The 13817-nt window shown below is 41.3% G+C and overlaps 1 protein-coding gene across 1 annotated transcript in view; it reads left to right on the forward strand.

Moving 5' to 3' along the window:
* GDAP1L1 (ganglioside induced differentiation associated protein 1 like 1) overlaps nucleotides 1-13817 on the forward strand; it is a 96000-nt gene that overhangs the window by 65305 nt on the left and 16878 nt on the right. Inside the window, exons 3-5 of the mRNA XM_056547912.1 lie at nucleotides 1203-1376; nucleotides 2204-2298; nucleotides 3276-3390. Of these exons, the coding sequence (XP_056403887.1) occupies nucleotides 1203-1376; nucleotides 2204-2298; nucleotides 3276-3390 (384 nt within the window). The remainder of the gene's footprint in view (nucleotides 1-1202; nucleotides 1377-2203; nucleotides 2299-3275; nucleotides 3391-13817) is intronic.

Here is a 13817-nt window from a genome sequence, read left to right on the forward strand (position 1 = left end):
GCTGGGAGTAGTAATACCTGTACTAATAGACAGATCGCCCCAGGTGTCACTCCTGACACACGATGCAAATGTCCTTTATATTGCAGAGATGCGGAGCCGCTCTATACAGCGCAACGCTGTTCATCTCTGTTATGAACTCCGGCTGGCCAGTGATGTGAATAGAAATTCACATCACTGATTCATATTTGATGCCCAGAGTGGGGGTTGGCCGGATGGTGCCAGCCAATATCCCCACTCTCAGCGGGAAATATGAATCAGTGATAAAAATTTCTATTCACATCACTGGCCGGCCGTATAGTGCAGAGATGCAGAGGGAAGGAGAAAGCCACTTCCGCATCTCAGAAGGATAAAGGACGATTGCAGCAGGTGTCACAAGTGACACCCGCTGTGATCTGACCCTAACTGCAGGTACTATTGCTTTCAACATGGAGCATACTCTGCTCCATGCTGGTAGCTGTAGTACCTGCATTAATAGCAGGTAACGGGACCATGCGCTCATGTTATGTGGCCGGAGCGCATAACATAACAGAGCTATCATTAATGATATGTCAGCCAGTGATATGTTCAGCCATGTAGGTCTATTTCACTTGGCGCCTTATGTCAGCTGGCTAAATTGTTGTGTGTGTGCACGAGGAGCAGCACTATTTTTGACCATACCTTTTCTATGGCATTTGTTCACCAGTTTTCCGCTTTAATGTTAAGTATTCCTTAACAAGGTGGAGATTTACTTGTGTGATGTCTTCTGTACACTGAAATCACACAGAAGAGGAGATCCTGCTCTCCTAGATTTCTGTAGCACACCTTCAGAAACAGGAAATGTCTCCCATATACTGTACATAAACAGTATATGGGAGACTCCCAGAGGAAGGAAAACATGATTTTCTGAAATGCGTCGGAGGTATTTTGACTTGTCCACTGACCCGTAGTGACATCACAATTAGTGGTCACCGGACTGTTCATACTATCTGTGGGAGAGGTTTCTGGTAGAGAGGCTGCCGGCCGGGGCAGTCTCCTCTCTGATTATCTGATTATTCTCAGCTTGTACTATTGACTTATGCAAAAGTTGTTGACAGTACAGTGACCATTTAATTTAAAAGGGGAAAATAGTCCCTTTAGGAGCATCTGCTATATCTTAAGTTGGTTGGACTAGAGTTCAGTGGTACATGTCTGATGATATAACTCATATTGCATTTGCATTTCAGAACTTATTCCACAGTTAATACCAGAAGCTGGAAGCCTCCTCCACTCCAGGGTTCTTCAATACAGAGAAACTCTAGAGAGCCTGCCAATGGATGCCTACACTCATGGATGTATTCTTCACCCGGAGCTCACCATAGATTCTATGATCCCAAAGTACGCCACCGCTGAGATTCGCCGTAAGTGGCCATGTTAACTGGCTGCCTTTAAGTCATTCATGGCAGGTGTCAAATAGTAGACAGAGTTGGAAGTTACTAATATTTAGCCCTATTCTATACAAACAACCATGTTTTATGGTTGCCATGAGAGGTCTTCAAGAACATCATCTGTACTCATTTTGAACATTATGTTGATTTTCTTAGTCCCACCCATGAGGAACCCAAGAGAGTCCCAGAAAACTGGTCATTGCCTAGACAGTAACCTTTCCATATCACCTATTGCTTAAAGAGAACCTGTCACACTGAGAAATGTAGTCTGATCTGCAAACATTGTGTTATAGAGCAGAAGGAGCTGAGTAGATTGATATAAAGTTGTGAGAAAAGTTTTAGGATAACATGTCATTTATTCATGGCAACCTTATTCAGGGCTGTGTAGTCAAGTGGGTGGTCCTAATTTATTAACAACTCTATATGTATACTAGAGAACTGCTGCTACTGAAGAATGATTGAGCAGAGGTTTACATGAAAAAATGACAAATTTTAAATCAGTCTCCTTAGCTCCTCCTACTCTGTAACATGCTAACTGCAGAATGGACTGTATTTTCATTAAGACTTGTTCCATTTAAAGTACTTCCTAAGGACTGTAGGAAGCAGTCACATGCATTTATTGACTTCACTTTGCTCAGAGTTATAGAAGCTTATCAAGAAAGGGTTGTCTAAACCAGACATACCGTACTCTGTAAATAGGCCCTTATTGTCCAATAAGCACCAGTTATGTAGCCAGCACAATGTTATTACAAAAAAAAAAAAAAAATTATATATTCAATTCCTTATCATTAACTTCGCAGGCCACCTTGTTAATGCCAACTCTGAGTTATTGAAGCTTGACCATGAAGAGTATCAGCTAACAGAGCCATACCTTTCCAAACACAAAAAGCTCATGGTAAGTTATATAATCCTCCTGTCATACAACATTCTTGGGAACATGGAAAAATGAAAGATTAAAAGATGACAACCCCTTTCTATATGGCATATTAGGCCCCACTGGGTTAATGGACAAGGGGTTAGGCAGGAATGAAATAGTTATGTTAGATATCCAAATTTGACAGATGTACATAGCTGGAGTAGTAACATCATTCTTTCCCTATTATAAGGCTTTCTAAGTTGTCTAGATATAGATTTACGTTAGGAGTCAGAGGTCTACAACCTTTTGTAGGTAGCCCACCATCTTTACATTTGACAAATGGTGATGAGCCGCACTGGGGGAGATTCTTCAAAACCTGTCCAGAGTAAAAGTTGCTGAGTTGCCTATAGCAACCAATCAGATCGCTTCTTTCATTTTTCACAGGCCAATTGAAAATGAAAGAGGCAAACTTTTCCTCTGGACAGGTTTTGATGAATCTCCCCCACTGTGTATTAAAAGCAGGCTTTACATGTTTGATTATAGTCAGCCAAACCCACCAATTTTGTCAGGATTGGCCAACCATCTAATATGTTTGGGGGCCTCCCGATTCTTTCCCCATGGCAGATGTTAGAGGAAAGAAGGATTGGGTATGTTGGATTTGCTTATGCCTGATCCCTTTTATATCAGGGACAAAAGCCACCCCCCAGTGGAGTCTGACAGCTGCATTCTCCCCTCTCCCCTTGTAGAATACATGCAGGCTTGGCCAGTCCAAGATTGGGTCAATCACGATAAAGGGGCCAACAGCTATCTTATGTGTATGGCAAACTTTAGAAAGTTGTTTGGACCACTCTCTAGGTGAACATTATTGTAGATGCCACTAATAGAGCCCATATACGTTAGATGGAAGGTAGTCATATTTGGCAATTCTAACTTTTTCAGTTGTTATGAACAGAAGATCGTTCATGATTTATCCGCATACTCCATGTGTCTAATGCTAATATCCTGTCTATTTTAAGGCAAAAATCCTAGAACATGACAACGTAAACAACCTGAAGAAAATCTTAATTGAACTAGCTATGGTCTTAGACCAGGTTGAGGCTGAGCTGGAGAAGAGGAAAATTGAATATGAAGGTAAATCTTCACATATTCTTTGTAGAAGACAAGATCACCCATGAGGGTTTCATCTTCACATGTGTTTATTATTGGGTTTATGGCACAGTATTATGAACAGTATCACCTATGGCTCCTATTCTCTTACCTTATGGTGTAACTTGTGTGATTGCTACCCCTGAACCCCCTATAGCTACACCCTAGATTTCATCATATGTATTTACAAATCCAAGAGTACCCAAGTGCAAAATAACATTTCTCCGTTGTGTAGTAGAGAAAACCATACATCACTAGGAATTCCTAACTCAAGGGGTTGTCCCGCCATCAGAAGTTATTTCCTATCTGTGCAAGTCACCTGTTAGAACTCAACGGTGGTCACGTGTGCTTACCGTCACTCTATTCCTTCTCTATAGCAGCTGCCAGAGTTACAGCACTTGGCTGGAGAAGCAGTCATGTGTGCGCACCAACCCCCATTATAATGGCAGACTTGGTTCCTCGTTCTTGAAGTCTTAGGGGGTCCTAGCAGTTGGACTGTAATGATCAAACAGTTATCCCATATCCATTGGACAGGGGTTGGATAATCCCTTTGAGAAGAACATAATATTGGTACTGGGTCCACTGCATGCCAGAAACCAGCGCTGCCTAACATTGACTATAATGGGCTCCATCAGGTTTCCAGTTTGGGAAACGGCGTTTTACCAGGCAAAATAGTAATGCTGTTGTATTCTGGAATGGAGGCTCTTAACGGAACTTCTGATGCAGATATGAACAAAGCCTTTGATGTTAGGGTATATTCAGATGCTGCAGATTCTCTGTAGATCTGCTGCAAATCAGTTTCAGATCAGTTGCAAAACATGTGCAGTTTTTCTGTAACCCCCAGGGGATGTTGTAGAAACAACTCGAAACTTTACTAAACATTCTGTGCAAATCCAGTTACTATATAACACAGTCTTTTTAGCATAGAATGGAATGTTGCATGTTTTAAGCAGATGCGTGAAAAAGTTGGCTACTTTAATAGCAGATAGTCTGACTGAAATGTCTCTGTCTGGTGTGCTTTTCACCATTGTAAGTAGTGTTTCTAGCATAGATGCAGTTGTAGACCAGAAACCAAAACAGTCCAATTAGATGTTCTATACTGTGAAGGAGAGTAAATGTGACAAAAAGTCAGGAGGAGATGGCACCACCTTGTGTGTATGCAGAGGGGAATCTCCCATAGGGCAAGTGGTTGGTGATGGTAAGGTATGGATGCATATGGAGAGCAAGCCAGAAGTTTTAGGTCCATATTGGTAGATGCAGAGAATGTGCAGAAAAAATAACTGCAGTGGTGCTTTCCTCCATGAAGTTGGAGAATCAGACGGTATCTTGGTTTCAATAGCTCTTTTATTGAATACTTGGTAGAAACAACATACAAAATAAAATAAATAAAACGAAACAACAATAATGGCAAGACGCGTTTTGGGTAATCTGCCTTTATCAATTGCAGAAGGTAGAGTCCTATGACAAATAGAGAGGTATGGGAGGTATCTATGTGGAAAATGGGCGCCATAACCCGGGAGTGAAGGGTGGAGCAAGGTCGTCATCATTAGCATAATTCGGGGTAATGAAAATATATGGTGGCGGTAAGCATCCAGTGCATGTATCAGGATTATGGGGCAATTTGATGGCTGAGGCATACACATAATATAATATAGTAAATAGTATATTTAAAAGTGGCGCGCCCCAGTAGCGAGATGTAGCCAATCAAAAAGGTCAAGGTTGGCAACCAATCATCATCTCTGGTAGGCGTGACGTCAGACTGAAGTCCAGGGATGCTGTTGGATTTTCAAAATAGTCAAGTGATGTCGGATGAACAATTAGGTGAATGAATGAAACCTCCTTGATGCGATAGGGGGTTGGTGGGTTGAGAGTGGCTAATCAGAAGACAGCGTATTTTCATGTATGTCAATGTGTGGTACGGCGCAGGTATAGTATGCCGTCTGTCCAATCAGGTGAACAGATGAGATTTCATTAAAGCGATAGGTGGCTTGCAGACTGAGCCGCACAGTCCGTGGCCAATCAGGAGGTAGCGTATATATTCGAGTGTGTAATGGCCCTGGTGCCATAACGAGAAAGATGGTTTTGAAGTATTGAGCCAATCTCATTGGTTCCTTGCTTGGTGGTGACCAATCATGAACTGGCAGAGAAAAATCAATAACTGGATGTGGTACCGGAGAGAAGATCTGGGGAAATAGTGTACTCATATGTCATTTCTGGGATGAAGGGATGGGATCTGAAGAACAAACCGAGAATTACAAATTCACAGGAGGTGCTATGTGACCGAGCCGGCAGAGAGGGAGAAGTCCACAGAGGGAGGATGGAGATAAGATCTGGGGAATAGAGGGAGTGCATGGTTTACGTGACATTGTTGATGTATTCATTCAGTCCCTGAGGGACCAGAGTTTTCAAGGTAAAAATAAAAAAATTCTACCTCCTGCACAGTGCCGCATAACGTTGGTTGGTGTCGCCTGGTATCTGTTCGATTAGGATGATTGTAAAACTCGGAAATCACAGTCATGTTTTTCAGCTCCATGCTGAGACACTGTGGAGTTGGAAACCTTTCTGGACATTAGATCCATGCTTGTTGATGCGGCAATTGAGTGGCTGTATGGTACATCCAATATACTGTAGTCCGCACGGACATTGGAGGAGATTTTCATGTGGTAATAAATCAATTATGAATTATGGTCATACAAATATTAATTATGAAAAATGAAAAAATGTATGAAAATTTCAAAAAATCTAAATTATGACCTAGTGAATTGTAGACAAAGCCAATCAATACAATTCACATCTCAGTGCGACTATTTCCTCAGATATCAACAAGTTCTTTTTATGATGGGATGACATTAACGCTAAAAGGTGTACTCAGGTGGTTACTTTTTTTGACTATATGGCATCTTCTTTGTAAGTTTTGTTTTTTTGCAATATACATGTGTTATATGTTTTGGCAGCATGTGTGCGTTTTTCTTACCTGTTTGTTGGGCAGGAAGTTCTGTAGTTCAGAGGATTTTCTTTTACTGTTGTCCACAGTTCTGAGTCTGTTGTGGACAAGATGTCACAGCTTTTTTTTTTCCCCTCTCTGTCTGCATGAGAGGAATAAGCCACGCCCCCTCATCTCATCCAGCTGAGTACACAGCTCCTCACTTCCCCTCCCCCTGCTCTGTATTCTAAGGACGCAGGTCTGCACAGGAGAAGGACCTCACAGAGAGGATAAGTGTTATCTGAAGGGGAGGATGAGAAGGTGCACGGGGTGAGGATGTATGGACTGCAGTGGAATAAATCTCATACTGGAGATGATCTCTATGGGGGAGATTTATCAAAACCTTTGCAGAGGAAAACTTGCCCAGTTGCCCATAGCAACCAATCAGATTGCTCCTTTCATTTTTCACAGGCCTTCATAAAAATTAAAGAAGCAAGCTTATTGGCTGCTATGGGCAACTGGGCAAGTTTTCCTCTGCACATGTTTTGATAAATCTCCCCCTATATGTGAAGGGGGAGGGGGGGACTCCTGAATGACACATGCTGGGAGTTGTAGTCCCTGTTGTGTGTGTGTATGCTAGTGTTTACAAACCAGTGTGCCTCCAGCTGTTGCAAAACTACAACTCCCAGCATGCCCTGACAGACTTTGGGCATGCTGGGAGTTGTATATTTGCAACAGCTGGAGGCACACTGGTTGGGAAACACTGTTCTAGCCTATTCAGAATACACATCATGTTACACCAGTGTTTCCCAACCAGTGTGCCTCCAGCTGTTGCAAAACTACAACTCCTAGCATGCCCAAAGGCTGTCAGGGCATGCTGGAAGTTGTAGTTTTGCCCTACAGAGGTGTGGTGAACTACAACCCCCAGGAGACTACAGAGGCAGCATGCTGGTGTTATACCACAGACTGAAGACTCCTGACACATGCTGGGAGTTGTAGTCCCTTTTGTGTGTGTATGCCAGTGTATCCCAACCAGGGCTGATTATATTAGTGTGCTGTGTATAAGGGGGCCGACCCGGGAAAATAGTACGGTGGGTAAAGGGCTGAACAAACAAACAAAAAAAAAAAAGGAGCCGCACCAAACCAGCAAGGCATGTGGCATGCTGGGATTTGTAGTTTTCAGCACAGCAAGAAACAAGAAATAGAAGCAAAGATAGGAAAACAAAGTTGGGGATAAAAAGACAACAAAGAACAGAAATAGAGTAGGCTAAACAACAAGAATAGGAATGAAACAAAACAAATAGGGTAAGTCAAAAACAGAAAAACACGTTGACCACCGGAGTACCCCTTTAAGGATGCAATTTTGCAATATACAACAGGGATGTGGAATTTCTATCGCCCGACGCCCCGGACTAGCAGTTTTGGGCGCCGGGCAGGTGAATTTGTCCGGCCCTTAGCCTGGCTTCGGGCAAGCAGGGCCGGACCTGACAAGTGCGGCGGATCTGCAGTCTGTATGGAGCAGGACTTCTGCCCGCTCCATACTCTGCAGCCTGTGTCCTCCGAAGCAGAGCAGGGGAGATGAGAAGCTGTGTATGTGTCTTCTCTCCCCTGCTCTGCAGACGTGCGGGGGGAGGGAGATGAGGGGGCGTGGCTTATTTCTCTCCGTGCAGACCTGCATCCTTTGCCTTCGCTCCCCGCACGTCTGCACGGGGAGATGAATGCGGCGCTCACAGGGGAGTATGGAGGGGGCTCGGGATTCCTGCCCGCTCCATACTCTGCAGCCCCCGACTGTTCTCAGTAGCCGGGGGCCGCCGCTAATAGCCAGCATGCGGCGATCGCCGCGGCTGGCTATTAACCCTTTAGATCGCCGCTGTCAAAGCTGACAGCGGCGTCTAAAGGGACATGTGAACGCTCCCTGGTGGGCTAGTGGGGTGGATCGCCCCCCTGCAGCGTGATCGCAGGGGGGCGATCCACTATAGAGGTAGCCGGAGGGCTTACCTCTGCTTCCAGCTGTCCCAGCTCTGTCATTGATAGATCCTGGCTGGACCAGGCTCTATCAATGGATCACAGAGCACACAGATTAAGAGAGTTCAATAGAACTCTATTCATCTGTCTGAGGAATCTAATGATTCCTCATAAGTCTAATAAAGTGTCAAAAAAATAATAATAATAATAAATAAAAGTTTTAATAAACGTTTGAAAGACACATATTAACCCAGTGGTCTTCAAAGCCGTTGGCTGTCCGGGCATGCTGGGAGTTGTAGTTTTGCAACATCTGGAGGGCCACAGTTTGAAGACCGCTGCATTAACCACTTCCATGTTAAAAGTTCAAATCCCCCCCTTTTCCTATATAAAAACATGCAAACATAATAAAAATAAACATATTTGGTATCGCTTCGTGCGTAATTGTACAACCTATGAAAATATAACATTATGTATCCCGTATGGTAAATGTAAAAAAAATACCAAACCACAGATTTGAAATTTTTATAATATCCCAGAAAAAAAAAGTTAAAAAGCGATTAAAAAGTCAGATCAATACCAAAATGGTACCGATACAAAAAACAGATTATGGCGCAAAAAATGAGCCCTCATACTGCCTGGTATGCGGAAAAAAAATAAAGCTGCAGGGGTTAAAAAATGGCAATTAAAAAAAATTTGAAAAAGTCCAGAATTAGTAAAACATGACGTAAACGATACAAATCTGGTATTGCTGTAATCAGGCGCCTAAAGTATAAAACTAACATGTTACCTCAACCACAAGGTAAATGGCGCAGAAAAGAAAACCACCAAATCTGCTAAATTATCTTTTACTATTTCAATTTCACTTCCCTAAATATATATATATATATATATTTTTTTGGTTCGGAGAATATGTTATTGAAAAATTAAAAGGTATCATTATAGTAGGTAGTTATGGCTATTATAGGGCGAGGAGGAAAAAACGAGAGCGTAAAAGCGAAAATTGGCCCGGACAAGTGGATCGTCATGAGGGACAAGTAGATTTTGCTCCATTTTAGTCCCATGGACAAGTAGTTTTTTATAAGATTTCCACACCCCTGTACAATAATGCACAGGTATTATAAAAGTATGCAGATTTTTGGTTATAAGATTATAAACATAAATGAGTAACAAACACAATGATATATGCAAATGAATATCAATTAGATATATAAGTAAACATTACAAGCTTGTTAATTGACTACATATAGTAGAACAATACATGTGAGTACTAAGTAACTTGTTACGATAAAACAAAAGCTATTAGGTTAGGAATATCATATAAGAAAAAGGTTACATATCACTCTGTCCATAGGAACCTCATGATATCAAGATTGGCAATATCTAATCTTAGACATATAAATATGGAATGCTAAATACACTCCCCCTTCTAACCAACTACAAATCACATGATTCCAAGAATGATCAAATCCATCTAAGGATATAAACATGGAAGAACTTTGATATACTTCCACCCCATTCTGGACTATTTTCTATACATGATCTTAGTAAGACAATAAGACAAATAGCAGAGTTTTATGATCTTGCTAGACTATATTTTAGGAGGAAGAACTTGAAACAAGTTTCCTGTGTCGGAAATATACTTATAACACCTAGTTTGGCGAATAGGAATTCTATCAATATGTATAAGCAGTAATTTAATGTGTCTCTTACTAAGTGTCTCTTACTAAGTCTATGTAAGAACCTTGTTTCTGGTCCTAGGAAAGCTGAACGGTCCATCTCATCGTCATGGATAGCCATTGGTCTGGTACCGTGTGATCAGTCCGACTTGCTGGGATGTCACATGGCTTTTCCAACTTGTTGGACCTCTTTCCTGTGTGGGAGAGAGTTCTTTGTCTTTCTGTCTTTCTTTTCCCCTTGTCTCTCTTCCTTTGTGTCTTTGTGTGTTCTCTACAGTCTACCAACATCTGGTTTACCAGACTTTTTAATTAGTTAGACACACCTCCCTAAATTGGAATTCCCCAATGAATGTAGGTTGGGTGTGTACATATTGTAATGACTATGACATCACTATATTACCCAGAATGCATTGAGCATATCACCCATTATGCCTTTCCTGTCGGTGTAATGTCAACTACTCATATGCTAGGGGGTACTATTGTATAGGCAATTAGCATCATTTCCATTAAGGGTTAACTGTCAATAACTGGTCTTAAACCCACATTCCAAACTTGAAGTATGGAGCACTATATTATAAATTCAGGGATTATTTTTGACATATATAAGTAATTAAAACCTGGATTCTCATAGACATCTTGGAGCCTACCTAGACATCCAAATTTATTGGAGAGATAAGAATACCATGGTGGTCTCTTTCACACAGACGTGTGAATCTCTTTGTGTCTAGTCTAGGTAATTAATTGTTAGCCAGAATAACATTCACAAGACTGGCTAACTAGCCCTCTTATCTGTCTTATCTAAACAGCCATAAATATCTAAAAAGACAGCAAGTATTCTTCTCTCAGATTGGCACATTAAGTGGAGAACTTTAGAAAACACTGTGGTCTATTTAGAACATACAACATGGCAGACACATCATGCTATTATTTGATTAAACATAGTGATTCATTTTTGGGGCCTACAATAAGTATGACAGATTGTATAGGAGGTGCTGCAGTTCATGAAACTCTTGATCAGGTAAGTGTGATGTTGCAGGTAAAACTTTTGCATCTGTGGGATATGTTTAAACAGCCAAGTATGAAGAGAAAAACAAATATCCACACTCACCACCGGGAACAAAACTTGATGCTCCTAAATGGATGTGGCCATGGAACCGAGACTTCAGAGAAGCTTGTGCGCTCAGAGGCTATAACCGATCATTTCGCGCATGGGCGCTTCATCCGGCCACACTTCACGTCATCACGCATGGCTTTTTATATTCACATGTGAGCAGGTGCAGGTGATCATGTGACCTCACAGGTGAGCAAAAAAGATAAATAGTGCAAAAAAGCAAAACAAAAAGATTACTAGGACTAAATCAAAAAGAACATGCCATAAAGTCAGAGGACGAGGTAAAACTATAAAAATACAGCCATATCAATTCTTTAATTAAGTCCGAGCGGACCTTGCGTAGCTAAGCGCATTATCCACATACCTTTGTCCCTCATCAGACTGGTGTTACGATCCAAAGTGGAATAGGAATATTTCAAAATTTCAAGGCCCCCAAACTTTAACCCCTCACTTTCATGGTTGGGAATCTCTTGCATGTGTTGGCTAAACCGGGGAGCACCAATTCCAGTTTTAATGGAGTGGGTGTGCTCACGTACCCTAATCCTAAACTGCCTATTAGTTTTGCCTATATAGTAGCATTTGCAATTACAATAAAAAATATACAACATGGGTTGTTCGGCACAACATGGATTGTAATCTTACAGAATCAGTATTGATATTGTACTCACATTGGTCTGTGACAGAATTTTTATCTAGATATAGGCATACTGCTAAATACCAATAAAAGCACAGCATTTACAGATTTCATCTGCGATGCTCTTTTTATTCCATTTTGAACCACAATACTTTTTGTTTTGAATCTCATTGGTACAAACAAATATCTGGGACTGCGACTGGGAGTGCTACATCATGTCCATGTGCTAATCTTTTCTTGTCCCATTTCGAAAAAGAATATATCTACAGTGCTGCTAACCCCTATGTCAGTTACATCAAAGCTTTCTGGCGTTATGTAGATGATGTGCTAATAGTTTGGGAGGGTGATAAAACACTTTTTGATGAGTTTATTGACTAACTTAATAATGTCAATCTGATGAACATGTACTTTACAAGTACATATGGAGGTACTCAAGTTGAGTTCCTAGATTTTGTTGTATATGCAGAAGGTGCTTGTTTACTTACTAAAGGCTTTAGGAAGCCGATTGCTAAAAAATACCATCCTGCACTATAAAAGCTCTCACCCTAAACAGACGAGTGATTCTATCCCTTTCAGTCAGTTCATAAGATTGAAAAGAAATAATAGTGATCCACCTATCCTTTCTCCTGATGAATAGAGGATATCCAGAAGATATCATTAATACTGCCTTTGACAGGACAACAAGGATTTCTAGAGAAAGTCTGATCTACACCGGTGGGATGAAAACCAGAAATGAACCTAGTGAACGTTTTATTTTTTCTTTCAAAAATAATGCCATGAACTCTATGATTAAAACTATTGTTATTAAGAACTGGCATATTATAGAAAATGATAGTGATCTAGCAGAAGTGGCTATGAAGAAGCCGATTATCACTTACCAAAGAAACCAACCACTTGGTGAAGTGCTGAATAATAAAAAAAACAAAAGCCATGGAAAAGAATAAGACTAACTGGTTAACAGCTTCCTTCCCTATAGGAAATAAAAAAAATGTGGCAGTTGTCCCCAATGTAAGCACAATATCAATACTCCTTCTGTTCATGATCTAATTACGTGCCGAACAACCCATGTTGTATATTTTCTCATGTGTAACTGCAAACGCTATTATATAGGCAAAACTAATAGGCAGTTTAGGATTAGGGTACGTGAGCACATCCACTCCATTAAAACTGGAATTGGTGCTCCCCGGTTTATCCAACACATGCAAGAGATTCCCAACCATGAAAGTGAGGGGTTAAAGTTCGGGGGCCTTGAAATTGTGAAACATTCCTATTCTGCTTTGGATCGTAACACCAGACTGATGAGGGCTGAAGCTATGTGGATAATGCGCTTAGATACGCAAGGTCTGCTCGGACTTAATGAAAGAATTGATATGGCTGTATTTTTATAGTTTACCTCGTTCTCTGACTTTATGGTATGTTCTTTTTGATTTAGTCCTAGTTCTTTTTTGCACTATTTATCTTTTTTGCTCACCTGGCAAGTCACATGATCACCTGCACCTGCTCACATGTGAATATAAAAAGCCATCCTCGATGATGTGAAGTGAGGCCAGATGAAGCGCACATGCGTAAAATGACCGGTTATATCCTCTGAGTGCACAAGCTTCTCTGAAGTCTCAGTTCCATGGCCGCATCCATTTAGAAGCATAAAGTTTTGTTTCTGGTGGTGAGTATCTGTTTTTCTCTTCATACCTGGTTTACAGTGCAAGTCTATTTTCGTTCATATGCTAGCACCACTGCCCTACTTAATTGAAGATTTCATGTCTCACTACGGTCACTAGCCCTATCAGGAAGTTATTTAACCCCAGTGTTGCGGACTGCTGGTGGTGCCGTCCCATACCCTCTCTTCACGTATGTTTTAAACAGCATTCGCGGCCCGGTCTATTACATCTGAAGCTGCCTGTGATTTTTGGAGTGTCAAGGATGGCGTGTAGCTTGTCTGGTGTGAGTTTTCAACTTGCTGGGGGTGAGGATGTTCTTCAGAGAGCAATTTCTTCTGAAGGTGATATTGGGTTTGACGAGTAGGATGTCCTTGAGAAATGGATCAAGTTTCAAAGTCTTCCAGTGAAAATGGAGGATGTCTTTGATGAGTTTATGGTCACTATT

This window comes from Hyla sarda, chromosome 12 (assembly GCF_029499605.1).
Source record: "Hyla sarda isolate aHylSar1 chromosome 12, aHylSar1.hap1, whole genome shotgun sequence".
Taxonomy (NCBI): Eukaryota; Metazoa; Chordata; class Amphibia; order Anura; family Hylidae; genus Hyla; species Hyla sarda.